This window comes from Eptesicus fuscus, chromosome 18, assembly GCF_027574615.1.
Source record: "Eptesicus fuscus isolate TK198812 chromosome 18, DD_ASM_mEF_20220401, whole genome shotgun sequence".
NCBI lineage: Eukaryota > Metazoa > Chordata > Mammalia > Chiroptera > Vespertilionidae > Eptesicus > Eptesicus fuscus.
The window spans coordinates 31,244,439-31,267,513 of NC_072490.1; the positions used below are offsets into that span (position 1 = coordinate 31,244,439).

Consider the following 23,075-nt stretch of genomic DNA (forward strand, 5'->3'; position numbering starts at 1 on the left):
ATACCTGATTAAGATGGTTTGCTCTCTTGTTTATTTATAAAAAACAGAGGCCCAATGCACGAAATTCGTGCAAGGGGCTTGGTCCTTGCAGCCCCGGCTTCGTCCGGAAGGTCGTTTAGCTATCTGGTCTAATTACCATATTATGCTTTTTTTATTATAGACTAAAGCCATGGTTGGCAAACTGCGGCTCACGAGCCATATGCGGCTCTTTGGCCCCTTGAGTGTGGCTCTTCCACAAAATACCATGGCCTGGGTGAGTCTATTTTGAAGAAGTGGCAGTAGAAGAAGTTTAGTTTAAAAAATTTGGATCTCAAAAGAAATTTCAATTGTTGTACTGTTGATATTTGACTCTGTTGACTAGTGAGTTTGCCGACCACTGGACTAGAGGCCCGGTGCACAAAATTCGTGCATTGGGGTGGGACATCCCCTCAGCCCAGCCTGCACCCTCTCCAATCTGGGACCCCATGGGAATGTCTGACTGCCGGCAGTCGGACATCCCTATCATAATCCTGGATCACTGGCTCCTAATCGCTCACCTCTTTGCCTGGTCGCCCCTAACTGCCCCCCACCCCCCGCTGGCCTGATCACCCCTCACTGCCTCTGCGTGCCAGCCTGGTCGCCAACTGCCCCCCGCTGCCAGTCAGGTTGCCCCCAACTGCCCCCTTCCAGCCGGCCTGGTCGCTCCTAACTGCCCCCCCCCTGCTGCCAGCCTGGTCACCCCTTACTGCCCGCCCCCCGCTGACCTGGTCACTCTCAACTGCCCCCCTCTGCCGACCTGGTCACCCCTCACTGCCCTCCCTGCCAGCCTAATCACCCCCTAACTGCCCCCCCTGCCGGCCTGGTCGTCCCTCGTGGCCCCCTGCCAGCCTGATAGCCCCACACAGCCTGCTGTTCAATTGTTTGGTTGTCCCTCACTAACCCCCCTGCCAGCCTGGTCATAGGCAGCCATCTTATGAGGGTGTAATGGTCAATTTGCATATTACCTCTTTATTATATAGGATAAGTCAACTTCACTGGGAGATCCTGAGGTCGGGGATATGTGTATTCTCTTCTCCTATTTTCCACAAGCCTCTGCCAGGCCTGGGTATGCAGAAGGTGGCCAGCAACCATTTGATTGCCTTCGTCTGAGCAGGGTATACCAGTACAGAAAGAAAACTCACTGAGCAAGGATGCTTGCCGTGCCACTCGGCTGATGGGGAAATTGTGACTTCCTGCTGTAGCCAGGTTCACGGGGTGAGGGGAGTGGGCCTGGTGCCTTGTTTCCCTGGACTGCTCGTCTAACTCATTTCCCTCTGCACTGTCTCAGCTCTGGGTGGGTTTTACAGAGGACGGAATGAAGGCTGCCGCAGCTCCCGGGAATAAGATGAGACCAGGATGCTGACGACGAGGACGATGGGGTCAGCCGTTGGTGGGCACTGACTGTGGGCCAAAGCACCCCCTGCTTCAAGTCTGTTAACCCTCCCCGGTTCCGCGTGGAAGCTGTGTCATCCCATCTCAGAGAGGAGAACCCCAAGGTGGTGAGTAGCCAGGGCGTAAACTGGGGAGTAAACTGTGGAGTTAGAATTTGAACCCGTGTCGGTCTGATTCCAAAGGTCTTACTGTTAAACTGCCCCCATTCCCAGGCCAATATACATGTGTGAGCACATGCATGTCCACCTGTACACACAAGACCACACAAACACACACACACATGCTCACCATACCTTACATGTGTACACACATATTTGAACACACATGCACATGTGTATGCATGCAAATGGTCACCTAAACCTACGCACGTGTCCCCCAGACAAACAGAAACACATGGCCACACATTTGCATGACACATACAGTCCCCCCACCACACACACATTGCATGTGCACACACAGGCACACACACTTAGAACACTCTAAGAACATACATTCTGCCCTTTTGGTCTGGCTCCCCATTAGGAGTGGCCGGCGCATTCTGTTGCCGGCCTCCCCCAGCCAGGCCCAGGCACCCCCAGGACCCTGCAGCCCCGAGTCTAAAGCGAAACTGTGCTCGGGCCCCGACCTGGGAACTGCAGGGCGATCCGCTGCAACACATTTTCTCATGAGAGAATGTCCGGCAGGCTCGTTAACCTTTGCAAAGACCAGCTCTCGCTCCGAAGGACTTCCCGAGTCCAGATCGAACTGAAAAATAACCTCGTGACAGACCACCCGGTTCTGAGCCGATGGGAATTGCTTTCAACCCCGGCCAGCATGTCCCTCAGACAGAATGTTCACATACCATCCTGACAGCGCCGGCTCGTGGGAGCGGGGAGCCAAGCGTCGGCTGTTCCAGATCACATCCGCGCTGGCTGTGACCCGGGGGTGGCCCTGGGCCCGCGTCCCTGGGGGGGGGGGGGCATCTGGGATGGGCAGGAGCCGGCGGGGGCCTTTGCCTTGCATGTCCCTCTGCAGGACAGTCTGCCTGTCGTCACCCACAGACGCGGCCGTGGCCTCTGGCAGCGTTTTCTGTGCCGAGTGGCCAGCGTGGGCAGAACTGTGGCTGAGTGGGTGCTGTCAGAGGAAGAGGCAGAGTGCCACTGGGACCTGGGAGATGCACTGAGAACTCCCGGCGGGAGGGGCGGCTCCTCCGCTCCCGCCGCCTCGCCTCGTGGCGGGGACAGTCTCCCTGATGCTCTCTTTGGGGGCCACCTTCTGGGCATCATTTCTGGGCATCTCCGTGTTCTTCCTCGCCCCATGAACCATGCAAACAGAGCTTCTCCAGCATAGCAGCTGTCAGCCTCGTCTCTCACTGAATGAACTGGGCGGTTTGGGGCGAGACCCTTCACCTCGGAGCCTCCCTCTGTGCACACAGAGGATGGGATCTCAGCGCCTGCCCGTCTGTCTCACCCAGCGCCCTCGCCACTGCTCAGGCCGTTCTGCTCAGACACAGCCTTCACGGGCCTCCAGGCACACCTTCACATGTTTCCGTTTCCTTTCGGAACTGGCCGAAAGTTCCCTGGCTCCCACGCCTCCTCTCCTGCACTCTGCCGCTGTCCCCCTTCTCCCAGGGCTGGCGCTGCTTCAGGTTCTGGCATCGCAGCCACGTGCTCAGCCCCCAGCGCTGCCTCAGACTTCCTGCTCCTGCAGCTCCCAGCACAGCCCCACCTTTTCTCAGCCAGTCGCTTCGCTTTCCGTTGCTCAGAGACAAGAGGCAGGGGGGCGCTCTGATTCCCTCCTCAGACCTATCCACTCTCTACCCCTCTCTAACTCTGCATCCCTTCCCATCAATGGCCGTGCCCCCACTCAGGATGCCATCCTACAGCTCCCCTGGGACCCTCCCATCCTCTCTTGTCCCTTCTCACGTTACTCTTCCCCTTGCGGCCTGCCCCTTCTCAGCCACAGAGGGGCCTGGCCACGGACTTGGTGTCTGTGGGAACATGCGGGGCATTCGCATTCCAAACAGGAGCAGGGGGAATTTTACCTCCGGGTGCGGGTAAAAAGGGGGCAGATGTGGCTGTTGGTGAAGGCTTCAAAGACAGGTTTTTGAAGACGGGATAGAAGTTGCAAGGTGTTGCTCAAGGTTGCAAGGGTTCTTTGATAGTCCAGACCAGCGGCCGCCAGCCTTTCAGACCTCACGGACCACCAGTGGTCCGCGGGCCACCGGTTGGCGACCGCTGGTCCAGACTGTCACCCTTCTCCCGCAGGTCCTGTCTTTTCTCTCTCCATCCCTCTCCTGGACTTCTATCCCCGCACCCTCATCTTGAAGAATTCTAAAAGCCCAGGGCAAAAACCTAGTCCCTTTAGGGAAGCAATGAAATGTTCAGACCCTGCCAAATCACTGACAGTTGGGTAATGAAAAGGTCACCATACTCTTGTTCTACAAAGAGTAGGGCCCATTCTTGCTCCACAGACCCCTCTCCCAAATTTGGCCTGATGGATCCTAGCAGTAGAGGCAGCAAGGTGTCCACCAGAGGGCCAGCTCTCCCTCTTTCCCCTGGGTGAATAGGACCCCACCCAGGCCAATCAGCTTCTCTCACCGGGAACTTGAATTGGATGGAAAGCTCAGCTTTCCCTTTAACTCTGTGAGATACTCAACATCTCTCCAATAAGCTCCATCTCTGTTTTGGGCAGGAAAGATGTCTGTTGCTTACAAGAGCATGTTAACTGATCAACGTGTAACTCTCTACAGCTCCCCCTCTGCACATCTTCACAAGTTGCCAACTTGCTGCCGCACGGCCTTCTGGCACCCTCTTCTTGCTCCAGCCATCAGGTCCTGCAAGTCCTTTATCTTCCAAGTCTGCAAGGTAAGGACTACCATTATACCCATTTTGCAGGAGAGGGACTGAGGCTTTGAAAGAAGTGGGCATCTGCCCAAGGTCACAGCTGGAACCAGGAATCTTGGTTACTCCATGTCAGTGAAACTTTGTGTTGCCCGCATAAAGGAGGTTAATGAAAGGAAAGTGGGAGGGGCTCTGGCCAAGACAGCACTTCCTCCATCTCTCTCTTTTTGTCACACCTCATAGTTGGCCCTCCCTGCTTCTGCTCCATTTGCCTGTCTTTCTCTGCAGAGAGCATGTTGCTGAAAAAGGCTGCTACAAACGCTAAGTATTGGGTTATTCACGTCAAGCTTTTACCATCAACTATACGAGTAGCTTCTGTGTCTCTTAGTTTGAAATATTGAGAGAAAAATCTGCTTGGTGCCTGGAAAGCTGGGGTAGATTGAAAACTGTTCTTCTTCCTCAAAGGATATTTATCTCCTAATCCCTAGAACCTGTGAATGTTACCTTCTATGGAAAGCGGGTATTTGCAGAAGTGGTTAAGCTAAGGATTCTGAGGTGGGGAGGTTATCCTGGATTACCCAGATGGGCCCTAATAGCGATCATATGTATTCCTAAGAGAGTGAGGTAACAGACGAGAAGGTGATATGAAGATGGAGGCAGAGATTGGGGTGATGTCTTAAGCCAGGGAATGCTTGCAGCACCAGGAGCTGGAAGAGATAAGGAACAGATTCTCCCCTGGAGCCTCTGAAGCGAGCCTCTGCTGTGCTTTGAATCAGTGATGCTGATGTCAGATCACTGGCATCAAAAACTGTGAGAATAAATTCCTGTTGTTTTAAGCCACCACATTTGTTACCGTGGCTGTAGGGAACTAATACAGCGATAGACCCATTCCTCCTGCATTAGGTGCCCCTCATTATCTACTCAGTGCTGTCCTGGGGATGTTAGTAGGAAAACAGCCACTGAGGCCTGTCCTCTCATCAGTGGCTTTGGGAAAGGAGATGATTGATGCTCAGAGAAAGGGCCAGGCTGGAGACACCCGGCATGCATCCCGCTCCCCGGCACCTGTTCTCACTTAGGTGCGAGAGGAAGTGTTGGGAGCACAGCGCAGCAGCCATGCCTGAATGCAGCACCAAGCCTGGGCTCTCCCCTTCACCACCCACAGGGCATGAATTCACAAACAGAGAAAGGAGGTAAGGGTAGAAGATGAGTCTGTCTGTCCCGCTAATTCAAACAAGTGTTTACTTAACACCCTTCTCTAGCCAGGCTGTGGGATAAGTTCTCAGCACAGGCACCAACCTATGTCCAGGGGGGAGTAAGACCTGCACATCTTGGACAGCAGGAACGAAAATAACAGGATCATTTAATCATTCATCGAGTCATTTATTTGACAAATGTTCGCTGTGGACATAGGTGTACCAGGCTAGGTGATGTTATAATCAAATATAGAAAGTCACTAACTTCATGGGTGAGAAAAATAAGTATAGATAAACGAGGAAAGTAATCACAAATTGAGAAAGGGTTGTGAAGGAAAGGAGTAATGTTCTGAGAGATAAAATAAAGTGTGTGAGTTGCTGGGAGATGATGGATGGTGCTGGTGGCAATCAGGGCTTGGACTCAGGATTTATATTTGGGGGTATGGGGATTGAGAGAAGTTTGAATGGAGAAGCTACTATTCAGACACTTGGATTTAAACCTGGGTCTGGGGAAAAGTTTGGGTAGGAAATGGTTATTTAGAGCCGTGGAAACGAAGGGAGGCCCAGGAAAAAGAGCACAGAGGGCTCTATGCGTAGAGAAGGACACGAACACTTTCACGTGTGAACAAGCAGTTTACAGAAACAACCTGTAAAGGGCCCCGAAGCTGCATGGCTTTCGGCTTCCTCCTCCGGACTACATTTCCCAGAATGCCGTAGGAACCGCGCGAGACCGACGGTCGCTCCCAGCATCCTCCGGCGCTAGCGGCCCCGGATAATTATGGCGGCCCTGAGAGCATCCGTGTTGTCTCGGAGCCTCCCGAAAGGTCCTCAAGGCGCGGAAAGGATCTGTTTCCGGGTCCGGGCGCGGCCCCAGCCTGGCGCCCTGCTCCAGCCGCTGCCAGGGCCCTGCGGGGCGGGAATGCCATGCCGTTGGCTCGGCTCCGAGGCCGGTAAGTGACCTGCCCGAGGTCGGCTGGCGCGTCCTGGAGCCCCACGCGGAGCCCCACCTCCGCCCCGCCCCGCTCCTCCCGCAGGGCACGCTTTCACCTGTCGGCTCGCTCTCTCTAACGGCAGGGTTTGTCGTTTCCAGCTTTAGCTCATTCGTTTATCCACTTAACCAGCAGCTCTTTGCACGGGTTTTCCCCGCAGGAACTCATGGGCCTTTGGGAAAGTGGCAGGGCATTGTGACCGGGCCGTGATAGGGGAACGCACATAAGACTGGAACTCAAACTAGGGTGCAAGGGCTGGAAGGGGTGCCCGGAAAATTTTTAGTTCCTGGAATGGTTATGACCAAAGCTGAGACCTGGTTAACCATACGAGGGAGGGGGAAAAAAAAAAAAAAGCATCGCAAGTAGCGGAAACAGCATAAGCAAAAGTCCAGAAATAAGACAACACAGGTAGTTTGGGAACCAGTTTTGGAGGTAGGATTGATGAGAAGGGTTAGTTATGACTTTGGATCTAGGTTTAAAACAGTGGTTCCCAACCTTGTTTTGGCCATGCCCCACCTAAGCATCTCTAAAATTCTGATGCCTCCTCCCCTCCCCCGTGACATATAATTCTTATTATTCAAAAAGTGAACTGTTCACATAGAGGAAGCTTAAAAGGCCATTCACTTGGTCTAAACAAGCTTGGTGCCTGTGCTAAGAGCATGGCATCCATGACAGAGAAAACTAAAAGAACGGAAGGACAGTTGAAGTATTGAGGAAGAAATCACTAAGAAATTGTTTTAAAAAAGTAATATGAAGCGATATGAAAAAATAGCAAAAGAGTTTCAAAACGTATAATAGAGAACTGAAATGCATAAATATGTCACTACATATTTATAAACTGTATATGAGGCCCCTAGAACCATAAGAAGGCAAAAAATTCACTGTTAATAACTCAATTCTAGAATTGCCCCCCTTAAAAGTCAAATTGCCTCCCTGTGGGGTGTGTGCCCCACGTTGGGAACCACTGGTTTAACAAGAGGAATCAGCTTTGTCGCTCAAGTTTCTAGCAATTGAGCGGAAAGTGATCCTATTTACACCAAGACAAGGTTAATTGTGGGAGCAGCTTTTAAAGGGGGAGGCAAAGGAGGCGAGGGGGGGGAGAAAAGGCGGTAGATGAGGTGAAGAGATGGGGAAAGAGGCAGAATTCTTACTGCTGCATAGTCTTCCAGGGTGTGAATGTACCAGTTTTTTATCCACTTGTCTACTGATGGGCACTTGGGCTGTTTCCAGAGCTTAGCTATTGTAAATTGTGCTGCTATAGGGGCGCCTTCTTTCTTTCGGGATCACTTGGTCAAATGGCAGTTCCATATTTAATTTGTTGAGGACCCTCCACACTGTTTTCCACAGTGGCTGCACCAGTTTACAATCCCACTAACAGTGCACAAGGGTTCCCTTTTCTCCACATCCTTGCCAGCTTTTGTTAATCTCTTGTCTTTTTGATGCTAGCCATTCTAACAGGTGTGAGGTGATAGCTCATTGTGGTTTTGATTTGCACTTCCCTGATGATCAGTGATGTTGAGCATCTTTTCATATACTATTGGTCATTTATATATCCTTTTTGGAAAAATATCTGTTTAGGTCCTTTGCCCATTTTTTTTTATTGGATATTTTGTATTTTGCTATTGAGTTGTATGAGTTCTTCATATATTTTGGATATTAACCCCATAACAAATATATGGCTTGCTAATATTTTTTCTCATTTCGTAGGTTGTCTTTTTATCTTGTTAATTTATTCTTTTGCTGTGCAGAGCTATTTAGTTTGATTTTGTTCCATTTGTTTATTTTTTATTTTGCTGCTTGTGCTTTAGGTGTCATATTAAAAAATATCATTGCCCAGACCAATGTCAAGGAGATTTTCTCCAACATTTCCTTCTTCTTTTATGGTTTCTGGCCTTTTATTTAAGTCTTTAATCCATTTTGAGTTAATTTTTGTGAGTGGTACAAGATTGTCTAGTTTCACTCTTTTACATGTGATTATGCATTTTCTCAGCACCACTTATTGAAGAAACTATGTTTTTTCTCTATTGTGTATTCTTAGCTCCCTTGTCAAATATTAGCTGACCATATATGCTGGGCTTATTTCTGGGCTCTCGATTCTGTTCCATTGGTCTCTCTTCATGTGCTAGTTAACATACTGTCTTGATTACCATAATGGCCATATAGGACAGCTCTACAGCTAACATACTCAGTGGTGTATAGTATAGCTTGAAATTAGGAAGTGTGATGCCTCCCACTTTATTTTCTCAAGATTGCTCGGAGTCTTTTGTGGTTCTGTATAAATTTTAGGATTGTTTTTTCTGTTTCTGTAAAAAAAAATGCAATTGGAATCTTTTTTTAAAAAATAATTCTTTATTGTTGAAAGTCTTTTACCCCCATTGACACTCTTCCCAACTCGTGCCTCCCCCCCCCCCCTGCAATTGGAATCTTAATAGGGATTAGATGGCTTTGGGTAGTATGGACATTTTAACAATATCCTTTCAATCCATGAACACAGATAACCTTTTCGTTAATTTGTGTCTTCCTCGATTTCTTCCCTCAGTTTTATGTTTTCAGTATAGAAAACTACAGAATTTTTGCTGAGGATATTGCCCTGCAGTTTTCTGTTAGTTTTCACCTCCTTACTATGTTATTGCTTTTTGATGCTGTTATAAATGAGATAATTTTTAAGTTTCTTTTTCAGAAAATTTGTTAGTGTATAGAAATGCTATTGATTTTTAATATTAATTTTGTATTCTGCAACTTACTGAATTTGTTGATTAGATGTACCATTTTTTTGGTGTATTTTCTATGTATATAGGATTTTTTTATATATAAAATCATGCCACCTGCCCTGGCCGGTTTGACTCAGTGGATAGAGCGTTGGCCTGCGGACTCTAGGGTCCCAGGTTCGATTCCGGTCAAGGGCATGTACCTTGGTTGCCAGGCACATCCCCAGTAGGTGGTGTGCAAGAGGCAGCTGATTGATGTTTCTCTCTCATTGATGTTTCTAACTCTCTCTCTCTCTCCCTTCCTCTCTGAAAAAAATCAATAAATTTTTTTTTTTTAAATCATGCCATCTGCAAATAGAGACAATTTTACTTTTTCCTTTCCAGTTCTGTTTCTTTTTTTTCTTTTTCCCCTTGCCTAGTTGTTCTGGCTAGGACTTCCAGTACTAACAAGAAGCAGTGATGAGGGTGGGTACCCCTTTCTTGTTCCCGATCCTAGAGGAAAGGCCTTTCACCTCCACCACTGAGTATGTAGCTGTAGGTTTGTCATATATGGCCTTTATTACATTGATGTATGTTCCTTTTATACCTAATTTGTTAAGAGTTTTTATCATGAATAGATGTTGAGTTTTGTCACATGCATTTTCTGCATCTATTGAAGGGATCATGTGATTTTTTTTTTCATTCTATTGTGATGTATCACATTGATGGAGTTGCGTACACTGAACCATCCTTGCACCCCAAGGATAAAACCCACATGATCATGGTGAATGATCTTTTTAATGTGCAGCTGAAATCAGTTTACTGGTATTTTATTGAGAATTTTTGCAGAGAATATTGCCCTATAGTTTTCTGTTAGTGTCCCTTTTCTGGCTTAGTTATCAGGATAATGCTGGCTTCATAAAATGAGTTTGGAAATGTTCCCTCCTCTCCAATTTTGGGAAAAATTTGAAAAGGATTGGCGTTAATTCTTTAACCTTTTGCACTCGGATGTCGAGTGTGACTCAACACGGTTAGAATCGGTAGCAGCTCTTTTTATACTCTTTGAATGTATCAATAATTTGAAATATAAAAAAATCCAAATAAATAAGTTTGTATGAAAAGAAACTCCAGTTTCTTATTCTACTTGCCGTGCTTTGTAAAATCTGGGGTATTTAAAAAATTAAATCCCGAGTAGAATAAAGGAGTCGAGAAAAAAGCAAGCGAGTGCAAAGGGTTAAATATCTGGTAAGATTCACCTGTGAAGACATCTGGTCCTAGACTTTTCATCATTGGGAGAATTTTGATTACTGGTTCAATTTCCTTACTAGTAATTGATCTTTTCTGATTTTTTGTTTTTTTAATTTTTAAAATAAAAAAAATGTCAATTGTGGTTTACATTCGATATTATTTTATATTAGTTTCAGATGTACACCATAGTACAGATTGGTAGTACAGTTACAAAATAGTCATGGGGATGCAAAGTGCAGCATGGGAAATACAGTCAGTAATTATGTATGGTACTAGGTTGGTACTGGAAATATCGGGGGGCGGGGGGACAGTTTGTAAAGTGTATGATTATCTTCCTCATTTAATCTAGGATGTTTATTTCTAAGAATTTTTCTATTTATTTTAGGTTGTCTAGTTTGGTGGCATATAGTTGTTCATAGTAGCCTTATGATCCTTTCTTTGTATTTCTGTGGTATCAGTTGTAATGTCTTTTTAGTTTATAATTTTGTTGATTTGGGTTCTTTTTTTCCTTTGTTAGTCTAGCTAAAGGTTTGTCAGTTTTGTTTATCTTTCCAAAAAAATCAGTTGTTGTTTTGTTAATCTTTTTTATTGTTTAGATTACAGTTTAAAGGGTTTACTATGTATTCTTTGGAGACTGGTTTACAGTGGAGTCAGAATGGAGACAGGGTGACTGGTAAGGAGGCTAAGGCAAGGGATGAGGATAGCTTTGATTAAGGTAGTGGCAGTGGAAATGGAGGATTAAAGAAAATTTATGAGGTATGATAGGCAGTATGTTCTGTGTCGGTGTCCTTTTTTGTAAAATGGGGATAATCATAGTATTTACAAGGTTGCTGTGAGGATTAAATGTGCTAAGTACTGAGCTCAGTAAGCCCTGGCCATAGTAAATATCTAACACATGTTAGCTGTCATTACTATTACTGCGGCTGCTTTAGGCTAGGGTGAGTCAGGAATGACCATAAGGACCTATTTTATGGTGGTAAGACAGGGAATAGTAGGAAAGGCAGGTTTAAGACAGGAGTTTTAATAATATTAACGTGCATGTGCAATGTTCATTTAGTGTTTCGATGCAAGATGATCTTGGCTGGAGAGTCAGATTTGAGAGTCTCCTGCATATAGAAGTAATTTCAGTTACAGGAGGCTAGGAGATCATCACTGAGAATGTGAGAAGGGAGAAAAGAAGGATGTAGTTCAGAATTCTCAGGGATACCAGCATTTACAAGACGAACAGAGGAAGAGGTGGCCGGGAAGGAATGACTTTTTTTTTTTTTTTAATGAAAGTGGAAATGGAGGTTAGGCTAAGGCAGTGGTCGGCAAACTCATTAGTCAACAGAGCCAAATATCAACAGTACAATTGAAATTTCTTTTGAGAGCCAAATTTTTTAAACTTAAACTTATTCTATCGCCACTTCTTCAAAATAGACTCACCCAGGCTGTGGTATTTTGTGGAAGAGCCACACTCAAGGGGCCAAAGTGCTGCATGTGGCTCTCGAGCCGCAGTTTGCCTCCTACGGGGCTAAGGGATAGGAAAACTGCCTGGGGAAGAACTGAGATCTGGGTCTTCTCTCTTGTCCGGGGTCTGCCATGACACCAGATGGCCTCTTGAGTATCATGTCCAATCCAGGCCTCTCTTTCCTAGCTGCAACCCCTCAGCCTAGAGCAGTGATGGGCAACCTTTTGAGCTTGGTGTGAAACTTCGCCAAAAAACTGAGCATAACTCGGATAGTGTGTCACTTTGAGGAAAAAACATTATTTTGCAAATGTTTCATCCTCAGGAGCAGCAAATGTTTCATCCTCGGCATGCGGCCGCGTGTCATCAGAAATGGCTACGCGTGTCAGTGCTGACACGCGTGTCATAGGTTCGCCATCACTGGCCTAGAGTTTTCTTCCCTTTTTTCTTGGCCCTATTGAGGCCCTTGGGAAGCCATCTTTTGATCCCATCACACCCTACATGCTCCCAGGCTGTTTAATTCCTTCCTCAGTAGTCACACAACTTTCCGCGCCTCTCTGTCTGTACACTTACACTGAGGAGCACCACAGTCGATTGGCATTGATGGAGGCTGGGTTTAAGTTCTGGCTCTAGCACTTAATGGCAAGGTCTTGAGCAGGCTCCAGGAGCCTCATTTATAAAAGTGGGATAGCAGTGCCCATTTTGTGGGTTGCTACAAGCATTCCTGAAAATGTATGTAATTCTGGCCTATAGGAGACAACGCTATAAATGAAAGCAACTATTATTATTTTTATTATTATTAATAATATCATTACATTCATTACTTTTTTCCTGTTGCTTCCTCCACTAGACTTTGAGTACCTTTTTGGCAGAAACTGTATCTTCATCATCGTGAATATTCAGTAAATTTTAAATGAAGGAATGAATCAATAAATGGATATCATAAGTATTAGCATTATGTGTTGAGATAGACATTGTGTTAATCATTTCTTATTTTTAGCTTTTCTATTTAGAGGTTTTGTTGGCTTGTCATTTTTTTTCCCATTTATTTGCTGAAATCATTTTAACAGAAACTGGTAGCTCTGAGACCAAGAAACCTGCATTTATGGATGAAGAAGTGCAGAGCATCCTCACCAAGATGACAGGCTTGAATCTGCAGAAGACTTTTAAGCCAGCTATACAAGCGCTGAAGCCCCCAGCCTACAAGCTCATGACTCAGGAGCAGCTGGAAGAGGTACATGAGTGCAGGAACATTGGTAGAACACCTCTCTCCAAAGGGCTAAAGGATACTTCAGGACCCCTCCAGATGCTGATACTTGCTCTTCCACAGGCACTAACGAGGGGGGAATTCCCGGCACAGAACAGAACAGAAATCTGAGCCAGCAGGTGGGGGATCAGGAAACATGGCCAAAATTAGGCAGACTGGGCGTGTGGGTCAGGCATCTGGGTGTTCAAGCAGAGCTGCCTCTGCTCCAAAACCAGCCTGAGCATTCTTCCTCTGTGCTGCCTGCTCCAGCTTCCTTCCTGGGGAAATAATTGTGAACTGCTTTGAGGCTGAAACTTGGGTGTGATTATGAATAGCATCCTACTCAGGCAGCAGGGTCCTCCTGGAGTCCTGGGTATTGAGAACTTTGTGGAAAAAGGCTTTGATGTATGAATACGTGAAGCATAATCACTCTTCTTTCTAATTCAAAAGTAATTTATAATCATAGCATAAATTCAAATACCCAGTGGCATGTCACACGAAGAGGGACAGTTCCCCTTCACCTGAGAGGCAACATTGTTAACAGTTAACAGTGGAGCAGTGCGGTCAGCGGTTAAGACTGTGGACTCTGGGGTTGAGTTGCCTCGGTTCAAATCCCAGTGCTGCAACGTCCTAGCAATTTTCTTAACATTTGTGTGCCTCTGTTTTCTTGCTCATAAAATGAGGTAACGATAGCACCATAACGTAGTTGTGGGCCAGATACATTCAGAGTATTTGAACAATATCTGGCACATAGCAAGCACCCAATAAATGAGATGCTTTGTCCTATTTCAAGCAGCTTTTGTGGCCTGGCTCTGCCTCCGCATTCCTTTGCTGTTCACAGCAGCGGTTGCCAGCCAGTGGTCCGTGAGGTCCGAAAGGTTGGCGACCGCCGGTTTAGTGAATGGTTGACCTGTAGCTGGTTCTCTCAGCCATTCCACAGAAGCAGAGCCAGGGCCCCGGAGTCCACTCACTAATTCATGGCTCTGGCTTCTTCTCTTTGCAGTCCTTAGCGTTTTTGATTAGTGTCCGCATTTGTCAGGTGATCCTTTTGTCTGTAGGCAAGTGGCTTTCCTTAAGAAATATTTTATTTCATTAGGCTACAAGAAAGGCAGTTGAGGCAGCTAAAGTACGATTAAAAATGCCACCGGTTCTGGAAGAGCGTAAGCCAATAAATGACGTGTTAGCTGAAGATAAGATTTTGGAAGGAACAGAAACAGCCAAATATGTGTTTACCGATATAACATATAGCATACCACACCGGGTGAGTATATGTCTCATAAAGAAATTATTTTTGTTTGAAATACTATGTGGAGATGGGACTGAGGGACAAGGGTCAACACCATGTGACCCAGCTGTTTGAATCTTCCAAACCAGAATTTCTGTGACTGGGGAGAACCTTCCGGAAGATACAGCTTAAGGAAGAAGAGGAATGCAGACCAGCCCCACATCATGTTACCATTCCCCTACAAATTACAAACACAGTATATTCCAGGTTGATTTCCAGGAAGGAGACAGGTGTGCTGAGACAGAACCAGGGACAAAAGTCTTCAAGGCAATGGGAGAAGGGAGATTCTTTCTGTCCAGGTTAGACTGGCTTCCTTAGCTGACGCTGTTTGAAGAGAGAGAGTGTTTCTTTCTTAAGCACTTGATGCCAGAAACCCAGACTGCCCAAAGGGTTTTCATTTTTCAGAATTCGCAGTAAGAATGGCATATCTCCCCAGATAATTCCCAGACACTACTTCTTATTGTTTTTATTCTTCCTCCTCTTCCCTCAGCTGTCAAATCCAAAAGGAGACCCTGGTACTTACATCAGTTTTGCCTTTGAGCCTTTTCACATAAAGAGTAAAAGGAGTAATTTACAATTCAGCCCACAAAATGCAGCAGAGGATTACATAATGCGAGGGTTGGGAAAGGGCTACCCATATTAGCCTCTTCGTCAGACACGGTCGTGGTTAGAAGACATGATTTGACAATGTCGATGTTTGTCCGTGAACCACCATATACCTGATCTATACACATCACAGTTTCATTTTAATTACAATTTTTGCTTTGGGTGCTTTAAAATTTTTTGCAGTGCTACGAAGACTCGTTTGTGGGAGCATTCTTTTTTTTTTTAAATATATTTTATTGATTTTTTACAGAGAGGAAGGGAGAGGGATAGAGAGTTAGAAACATCATTGAGAGAGAAACATCGGTCAGCTGCCTCCTGCACACCCCTACTGGGGATGTGCCCGCAACCAAGGTACATGCCCTTATCTGGAATAGAATCTGGGACCTTTCAGTCCGCAGGCCGACGCTCTATCCACTGAGCCAAAACAGTTAGGGCTGTGGGAGCATTCTGTAACCTGAAAGGGAAAAAGGAACTTGGAATTCAAATTACCAAAATAATTTTGAGGAATAATTGTTATTTTGACATCTGCTATTTTTTTCTATTTCTAGTGCTTGATGAAAGTTTTAATTATCCTCAACACATGTTCAGATACTCTTTTTCTGACTCTGAAAAGATGAGTCAGTACCATCTGGTTAATTTGATTAGATATGTATCAATTTTCTGCTATATGCAGAGCTCTGTGTAAGTCACTCTGGGTGTTGCAAAGAATTATAATCACAATCCCTGCCCTTTTCTAGCTCTCTAGCAATATTAACAATGTCTGAGAGGTGTTAAGAATCTTGCACAGGATACACTGTCAGTTGAGTGGCGCAGAGCTTAGTGGAATTCAGAGAACAAAGTGATCCCATGGTCTGGGACTTGGCAGTTGGAAGAGTGGAAAGCCCAGAGGCAGGTGAACCAGTCAGTTGGACACATCTTTGGGTTTCTTTTTATTCCCAGGACTTTCAACGTAGATCCTAAATTAGGAAAGTCTGTTTAAGTGAGACTTTGGCATGGGGAAATGAAACAATTTGAAAGGGTTTCATAGCACTTTTTTAATCTGAAATGCATTTAGATGAATCTCAAATCAGAAATTTTTAGTTGAAGCATTTTATGTATTGGACTCACTTTAGGACCATGGTTGGCACTTAGTAATACTTTCATTTTAGGTTTCTGATTGTCAGAGGCCCAGCAGTAATTAGTGGAGGAAGTATCAAATCTTACCCAAGTCTTTGAGGTTTGAAATTATCATTGAAATATGCACGATTGCATTTCTTATTTCCCAGCTGTACCTTATATTGCTGTTTGCACATTATTCACATAATGGTATTTATAGTGGGACCCTAGAACTGAAAATAAATCCTCATAAACTCATCCTTGATTATCTTTTCTATTTCAGGAGCGTTTTATTGTCGTCAGAGAACCAAGTGGCACACTGCGCAAAGCCTCTTGGGAAGAACGGGACCGGATGATACAAGTTTATTTCCCCAAGGAAGGTCGGAAAACTTTAACACCAATAATTTTCAAGGAAGAAAATCTTAAGGTAAGACGACTTGGTTTCAGAGTCAGTGGTGACGGTTTCTTTGCTGAAATAGTTGACTCTGGTGCTGCTGGGCATTTTGCTTTGATAAACATTTCCAATGCTTATGGCTGGGATTCAAGTGCAGATGTGATGGTCACAAAGCCTGTGTTATTTCTGGATACCTCTTGATGGGCACAGATGTGCCTGTATGTGGATGGGCAAGCCTGTCATGGCGTCAGGCTAAGTGTTGAACTTCCATGTTCTTCTCATCTAATTCCAACTCTGCTGTGTGGGTTTAGACCATGTACAGTCAAGACCGGCATGCTGATGTCCTTAATCTCTGCGTTGCCCAGTTTGAGCCAGATTCTGCTGACTATATCAAAGTGAGTATATTTTCTAGTTTCTAAAGTATGAGCTTAAGCATGGTTATGAGTAAGGTTTTTAATATAGCAAATGAGTTAAGTTATAAGCTTTGATTCAGGGTGAAGAGAAGGGGAATACCTGAACACCTGTTAAGGAAGGACCTGATGTTTAACAGGTATTTCATCCTTACAATACCCTTGAGTTAAGGCTGAGAGAATTTAAGCTTGCGGAGTTTAGTAGCTTGCCCTAGTCGGTTTGGCTCAGTGGATAGAGCGTGGCCTGCGGACTGGAAGGTCCTGGGTTCGATTCCAGTAAGGGCACATGGTGGGTTGTGGGCTCGATCCCCAGTAGGGGGCATGCAGGAGGCAGACAATTAATGATTCTCTCTCATCGATTTTTTTTTTGATGTTTCTATCTCCCTCTCCCTGCTTCTCTAAAATCAATAAAAGTATATATTTTTTAAAAAGTAGCTTGCTAAAAGTTGTACAGCTAGTGAGTGATGACCAAAGTCTGTTCTTTTTTCAATTTATCATAAAGGAACAAAGTTACTTACAGAAATTTACCAAAATGCAGTGTGTTTAATCACCGAAGTACCTTTTATGTGTAAGGTAGTACTGTAGATAGTACAGATGATGACAGCAGCTAGGACAGTGTGTGCTGTGTCAAAGCTTGCAGTCCAGAAGTGATTGTGGGGAAGGGTGCTACAGAAGCATACAGATAATTATCACCTCAGTCTAAGATGTTAGGTGCTCAGAGGTTACAAAGTGCCCTCAGGAAAGGCTTCATAGGTTTCTTAAAAGGGGTTCTAAAAGGGCAGGGAACATGGCGGGTGGAGTTGGGTGAGGAGAGGTGTCTCAGGTAGAGGGGAGGGCAGTATGAGCAGGCAGGAAACAACAGTGAATGCCTGAGACATGACCAATCATCTGGTGTGGCTGTGTATGTAGGGGTGGTCAGGGTTAGACTAGAGGGGTAGGAGGGGCCCTACCACAGGTGACCTTAGATGCCAGGCTGAGGAACCTGGACTTCAATCAGCAGAAAGCCTGTGATCATAGGAATGCCCTCATCAAAGTCTTCATTTCAGAAGATCAAGGACTCAAGGAATGTTAGTTAATAAGATGGAAAGTAGTAGTTGATGGGATAGGGTAGTTGACGAGCTTTGGGGGAGGGAGGAGGAGAAGGAGGGGGGGGAGTGAAAGAATATTCTTGATTTCTTTTTCCCCGCTAGTGACCAAGAAATAATGGTCCATTATTTCCAGTGGTTTCTCTATATGTGTGCTTCATAAACAGTGCTTGGCTGCTGAAAAGTAATTGATCTGGTTATAAATGTTTGGCAAACTTGTTCCAGGCTGCCATTTGTGTCTGCAGTGGAGGGTTGGTCTAAATCGTCTTTTGGTTAATGATAGTGGAGACAGATAGAAGTAAACCTGATTTTACTGATACTTTCTTGGGCAGTACTCATGCTAGTAAATGTATATCCAGTAATGCCACTCACTTCTTTTTATGTTTCTAAAAATAATCGCATCTTATGTGGATAGGTTCATCATCAGACCTATGAAGATATAGATAAACATGGAAAATATGACCTTTTACGTTCAACAAGGCATTTTGGTGGAATGGCTTGGTATTTTGTAAATAAGAAAAAGATTGATGGTTTACTGATTGACCAGATTCAGAGAGATTTGTAAGTATGAACTTAATTCCTAAGTAAAGTAAATCTATATTTAAGCTGTGTTATTTTTCTAGTGATAAATGTACTGTCCAGTGACAAAGAGCTTTCACTTAACTCAGTTTATTTATGGGTTTGTTCTTTCAGCACAACCCAGTTTTCTGTGTTGTGTAAACAGAGCTAGATTCTTTGAAAGAGTAAGTGGCTTTGATCTGTCCTGTATGCCCGGATACTGACTGGTACCTGGCATGCCCGACGCTGGCGGGGGGAGGTTGGGGGGCGGTGTGCTTGTTTTCCGGTAGGACTACTCTTAGGGCTTTTCAGTAAAAGTCATTAATTTATGAAAATGTTATAGCTTTCAAAGTTGCATGAAATGAATGTTGTATTTTAGCATGTAGACTGGTATGCGCTCAGCCTTCTTAGCTGAAGTAATAGTGTAATTTACAACTTGTGGTAGAATTGAAGAGAAATTTTTTTGGTTATGTTTCTGTTGATTGGGTTAGAAAGGCCAAAATAACAAGGACAAGAAACCAGCATGGCTGTACTAAAAAAGTCAACTTTCCACAAAAAGCCCTTGCTGGACTCAGGCGGTTTATTGCTACCTTCAGACTAAGGCCTTTTGACTCAGAGATTATCCACCAAGTAACCTGAACCATTCCTACTAAGGTAAGGCATTTGTAATTAGAAAGTGCCATAGGCATGGTCTAAGAAATACAGTCCATATTTGAAAACAGCATCATTTCTCATAGAAACAGCATTCCTAACCGTAGGTGATGTCCAGCCAGCCCACTTCAGCATGTGTAGTGGAATCCAGTGCAGAGGGCAGGAATATACACACCTTCGTCCCACATAAGCAGAGAGCAGGCTGGGGGTCATGAGGATGCTTCAAGTGAATTGCCTTTAGGTGCATTAGCTTTGACATCACCCGTGAATGGGTTTTCTTAAAGTTTCTGAAATGTAAGCATTCCGAAAGTATGTTACTATAAAAACAGAGTAACTTTTTTATAAGACATTAGAGCAACACAGAAATGCCTTTGAAAATTAAATATTTTTTATCAAGGTGTACTAATATGTGATATAGTAATATCATGACATCTGGAGCAGTTTATCTGCATATGGGGAAGGAGTATTGTGTACTGAGTTAACCTTTCCTACTACTCTGCATAAGTAAAACTCTGGGATTCTGAACAACTTGCTGCAAACCCCAGGTTAGCCAGTAGAGGGTGCATGCCCTCGCTGAATGGAGCCCAGACCAGAATTTGGAATCAGCAAACATTTCAGACTTAAGTTCCACTGTTGGTTTTTATATCCTCACCTGAGGACATGTTGATTTTTAGAGAAAGAGAAACATTAATCACTTGCCTCCTGTACACGCCGGGACCAGGAATCAAACCTGTACCCTAGGTATATGTTCTGACTGGGAAATGAGCTCATAACCTTTTGGTGTGTCCAATGAGCTGAGCCACCTGGCCAGGGCCCATTGATAGTTTTGAATTGAGTCTTTTAAAATCTTTTTGAACATGTGCATTATTTTTTAAAATTTCAAATATGGGCTGTGTGTGAAGCTAAATTATTCTGTGGGACATAGGCATTATACTTTAGCATGAATGTAATGAAGCCCCAAACATGATTCTGCTATACAAAAAACAGTTAAACATGATTCTAACATATCCAAAGCTCTAAAGAGAATTATGTTTGTATTTTGAGGAAATATTTTGTTGTCACATTTATTGGACTTTGTTAGACTATAACAAGCAGAATAGATTTATAATGAACATTTTTTAATGTTTTTCCCCTGGAAAGTTTTACTATATGAGCAGGTCTGGTTTCTCAGGGGATGGCTTTTTAGGGTGGATGGACCTTGGGGTAAGCCCTGAGCATTTCTCTAAGGCTTAAGAAATTCTTTACCTACTCCTGTCACCCCACCCTCTATCCCCCAGCTCAGGTAATAGGAAAGCAGGATCACTGCATTAGGGTGTCCTCACTCCACCCCAACCAGAAGCCAGTACATAGCAGAGCCTCAAAGCACAAGCATATTAGAAGAGTTATTTTTAAATAACTGCTTGTCCTTGAGGTGGCAAACAGGAGGAAGTTGTTGACTATGTTAGAAGTTAGTGACTGGTGAAGGATAGGGAAGTTTTAATGTTGATAAAAATTTAAGTACAATCCTGAATTATATTCTTGTTCTGGCTTTCCTTCATCTGATGTGCATAATTTCAAATTTGCTTCACTAGGATGCTAATTTTTAACTAATGGGTTCCTGTGAGTCTTTCCTTGGACTCCTAGGAGGCTTCTAATGGAGGCTCAATGAAAATTTCGTTAGGAGATGTCACCGCTAATACTTACAGGTGGTGGCTTTGAGCATCCCTTACCACCAGCCTCTGGCTCATGTGGGGTCAAGGGATATTCCTGCCCTCTGAGTTGGATGGATTACATTATCTGCAGGTGAAGAGGGTTGGCCTAGAAATCATCTACCATTAGCAATGTTGTTTCTATGAAAAATGATGCTGCTTCCAAGAATGCAGCCACTTTTAGAACATACTTTATAAACAGGGAACTGCCTGTAGAGACTCCTGCCCTACTACCTACTGCAGAGTTGGTATGAAGCCTAAATTAGCTAATTTCCCTGAAAATGCCTTCAAAAATATAAAATTTTCTTCTGGCCCAAGGGAAACTTGAAATGTAATTTAGTTTTAAGTAGGCACGCCCTTTTATAGGACTGAGCAAACGGAGAAAAACAGTAAACCCTTTCTCTGTAGAGTCGATGATGCCACCAGCTTGGTCCAGCTGTACCACATCCTCCATCCAGATGGCCAGTCAGCTCAAGAGGCCAAGAAGCAGGCTGCTGAGGGATTACATTTAATTAAGGTAAAGGGACTTTTCCACGTTGGCTGTTGTGTGATAACTAAGTTGGGAAGAATTCTGAAATACGTCATATTTAATGGTAACTAACCAGGTCTGTGATCTTGAAATAGTGATTAGAGCCCCTGTATTTCTTCAGTCTGGACACTAGAAACAGGTAGGCTGGGGTAGTTACAGCAGTTCAGATGGTGGGACAGCTGCCCCCCGTTCTTCGGAGTCCTGTCATCTGATGACATCACCAGCAGGGCATGGTGGTCCATGTCCCCAGTCATGGGCTACCTTCTTATTCAGGTTTCCAGAAGGGGAGATGGTGGTGCTTGCATATACCAAGCCTTAGTTGCATTATTGTTTTGAACTGCAGATGTCTCAAACATGTTCCTCTGTAAAATCTTTAGAATTGATATTGATATGATTTTTTAGGAAGGGGCGTTCACTGTGTAATTTTCATCTCTTCTAATGCTCAGAATAGACATGGTTTGTGGATCTGGCTTCTATCCCAACATTATCTATGCATTTGCAAAGTAGTTATACAGCAATCAGTGATGTGAACAGTCTAAGAGGAACAGAGAGAAACTGCAGTACAAACACTGGTTTTCTGTGATAAGCCAGATAAAGCAAAATGCTTTAAAGTGAAAAATTAGTTTGCTGATACTAACCTTCCAGATTTCTCTTGAAAAAAATTTTTCTAGCCCAAGGGAAACTTGAACATAAGGGGGTTTTCATTTTATCCAGCAGAAGGTGCAATGTCAGGTTTTATTATTTTTTTTCTGAAAGAGGACATAGCCATACTAGGGCACTTCTGGTGGTTAGTATTAATTAGTATTGCTTGAACTGGGCTGTTTTTCTGTCTCTGTAGTGTGCTTATCCTATCTAATAAAAGAGTAATATGCAAATTGACCATCACTCCAACACACAAGATGGTCAGCAGTCCTGGATTGTGAGAGGGATGTCCGACTGCCCATTTAGGCCCGAACTGGTAGGATCGGGCCTAAATGGGCAGTCGGACATCCCTCGAGGGGTCCCAGATTGGAGAGGGTGCAGCTGGGCTGAGGGACACCCCCCCCGCACGAATTTTGTGGGGCCTCTAGTTGCTATATTTTAATTGTTTCACAAGGAAAACAATTGTGAAACTTGGAAGGCTTTTTAAACTGGTGCTCTGCTACTACAGAAATGTTAGTCTATAAAGTGATAAAAATAATATATGTTCTGCTTTAAAACTTTTTTTTTTTTTCCATTTAAACAGGTTTTTGCAAAAACAGAAGCACAGAATGGAGCATATATAGAATTAACACTACAGGCTTATCAAGAAGCTTCCATTAGCCAATCTGTAGCTTCCTGAAAATATTTTTCAAATAAATTTCATTTTGCTAAATACTAACTAGCTTTCTGTTAATATTGATTGATCTGAGTGTTTAAAATTGTCAAAATCAAAAGGTACTTACGATTTGGAGTTCCCTATTTGTTTTTTTCTTAAGTTCCAAATAGTGGCCCTACCACAAAAAGAAAACTTGTATTGAGTGCCTGGATATTAGTTTCCCTAATCACATAAGGTAAGGTAAGTGCAGTGTAAGAAGAAAAAGTACCATGCCTTCTGCTTTCAGACCTGGATTTCCAGAGACAGAGCAAGACTGAGGGGAGTGATGTAATGAGATTAAGAAAAATGTGGTTGGTGGTATGTGAAAATATGACTTAGTGATGCAGAGAGAATGCAGGCTGATCTGCACAGTGAGGTGTAGTTTTGGCCCAGCCT

General features: G+C 44.3%; 2 protein-coding genes across 5 annotated transcripts in view; one reads left to right on the forward strand and one right to left on the reverse strand.

The window, feature by feature from the left end:
• The first annotated feature begins 6,081 nt into the window (after positions 1-6,081).
• MRPS22 (mitochondrial ribosomal protein S22) lies at positions 6,082-22,703 on the forward strand. Of its 2 annotated transcripts, XM_008152662.3 has the most exons (8): positions 6,094-6,375; positions 12,867-13,030; positions 14,139-14,303; positions 16,312-16,455; positions 16,734-16,817; positions 18,333-18,478; positions 21,223-21,331; positions 22,569-22,703. In XM_008152662.3, the coding sequence occupies exons 1-8, from the start codon at positions 6,204-6,206 to the stop codon at positions 22,662-22,664; spliced, it is 1,080 nt and encodes a 359-aa protein (XP_008150884.2). In that variant the 5' UTR covers positions 6,094-6,203; the 3' UTR covers positions 22,665-22,703. The 2 variants fall into 2 exon arrangements, with proteins under 2 accessions (XP_054585433.1, XP_008150884.2); XM_054729458.1 differs by lacking the exons at positions 21,223-21,331; positions 22,569-22,703 and adding an exon at positions 18,967-19,114 and having other exon boundaries at positions 6,082-6,375.
• COPB2 (COPI coat complex subunit beta 2) overlaps positions 19,071-23,075 on the reverse strand; it is a 39,160-nt gene continuing 35,155 nt past the window's right edge. Inside the window, exons 23-24 of one of the 3 annotated variants that reach the window (XR_008558840.1) lie at positions 22,768-22,815; positions 19,071-19,413 (exon numbers count right to left, since the gene is read on the reverse strand). The gene's annotated coding sequence lies outside the window, so the exon portion shown is untranslated. Of the gene's footprint in view, positions 19,414-22,703; positions 22,816-23,075 lie in introns of those variants that run through there. The other 2 variants (XM_054729456.1, XM_054729457.1) reach the window with 2 other exon arrangements.

Excerpts from the sequence above, each read along its gene's own strand:
- MRPS22 (XM_008152662.3), top strand. The coding sequence starts at position 6,204 with ATGGCGGCCCTGAGAGCATCCGTGTTGTCTCGGAGCCTCCCGAAAGGT. Across the intron at positions 6,376-12,866 it reads TTGGCTCGGCTCCGAGGCCG|AAACTGGTAGCTCTGAGACC; the intron begins GTAAGTGACCTG and ends TCATTTTAACAG. Across the intron at positions 16,818-18,332 it reads ATTCTGCTGACTATATCAAA|GTTCATCATCAGACCTATGA; the intron begins GTGAGTATATTT and ends TTATGTGGATAG.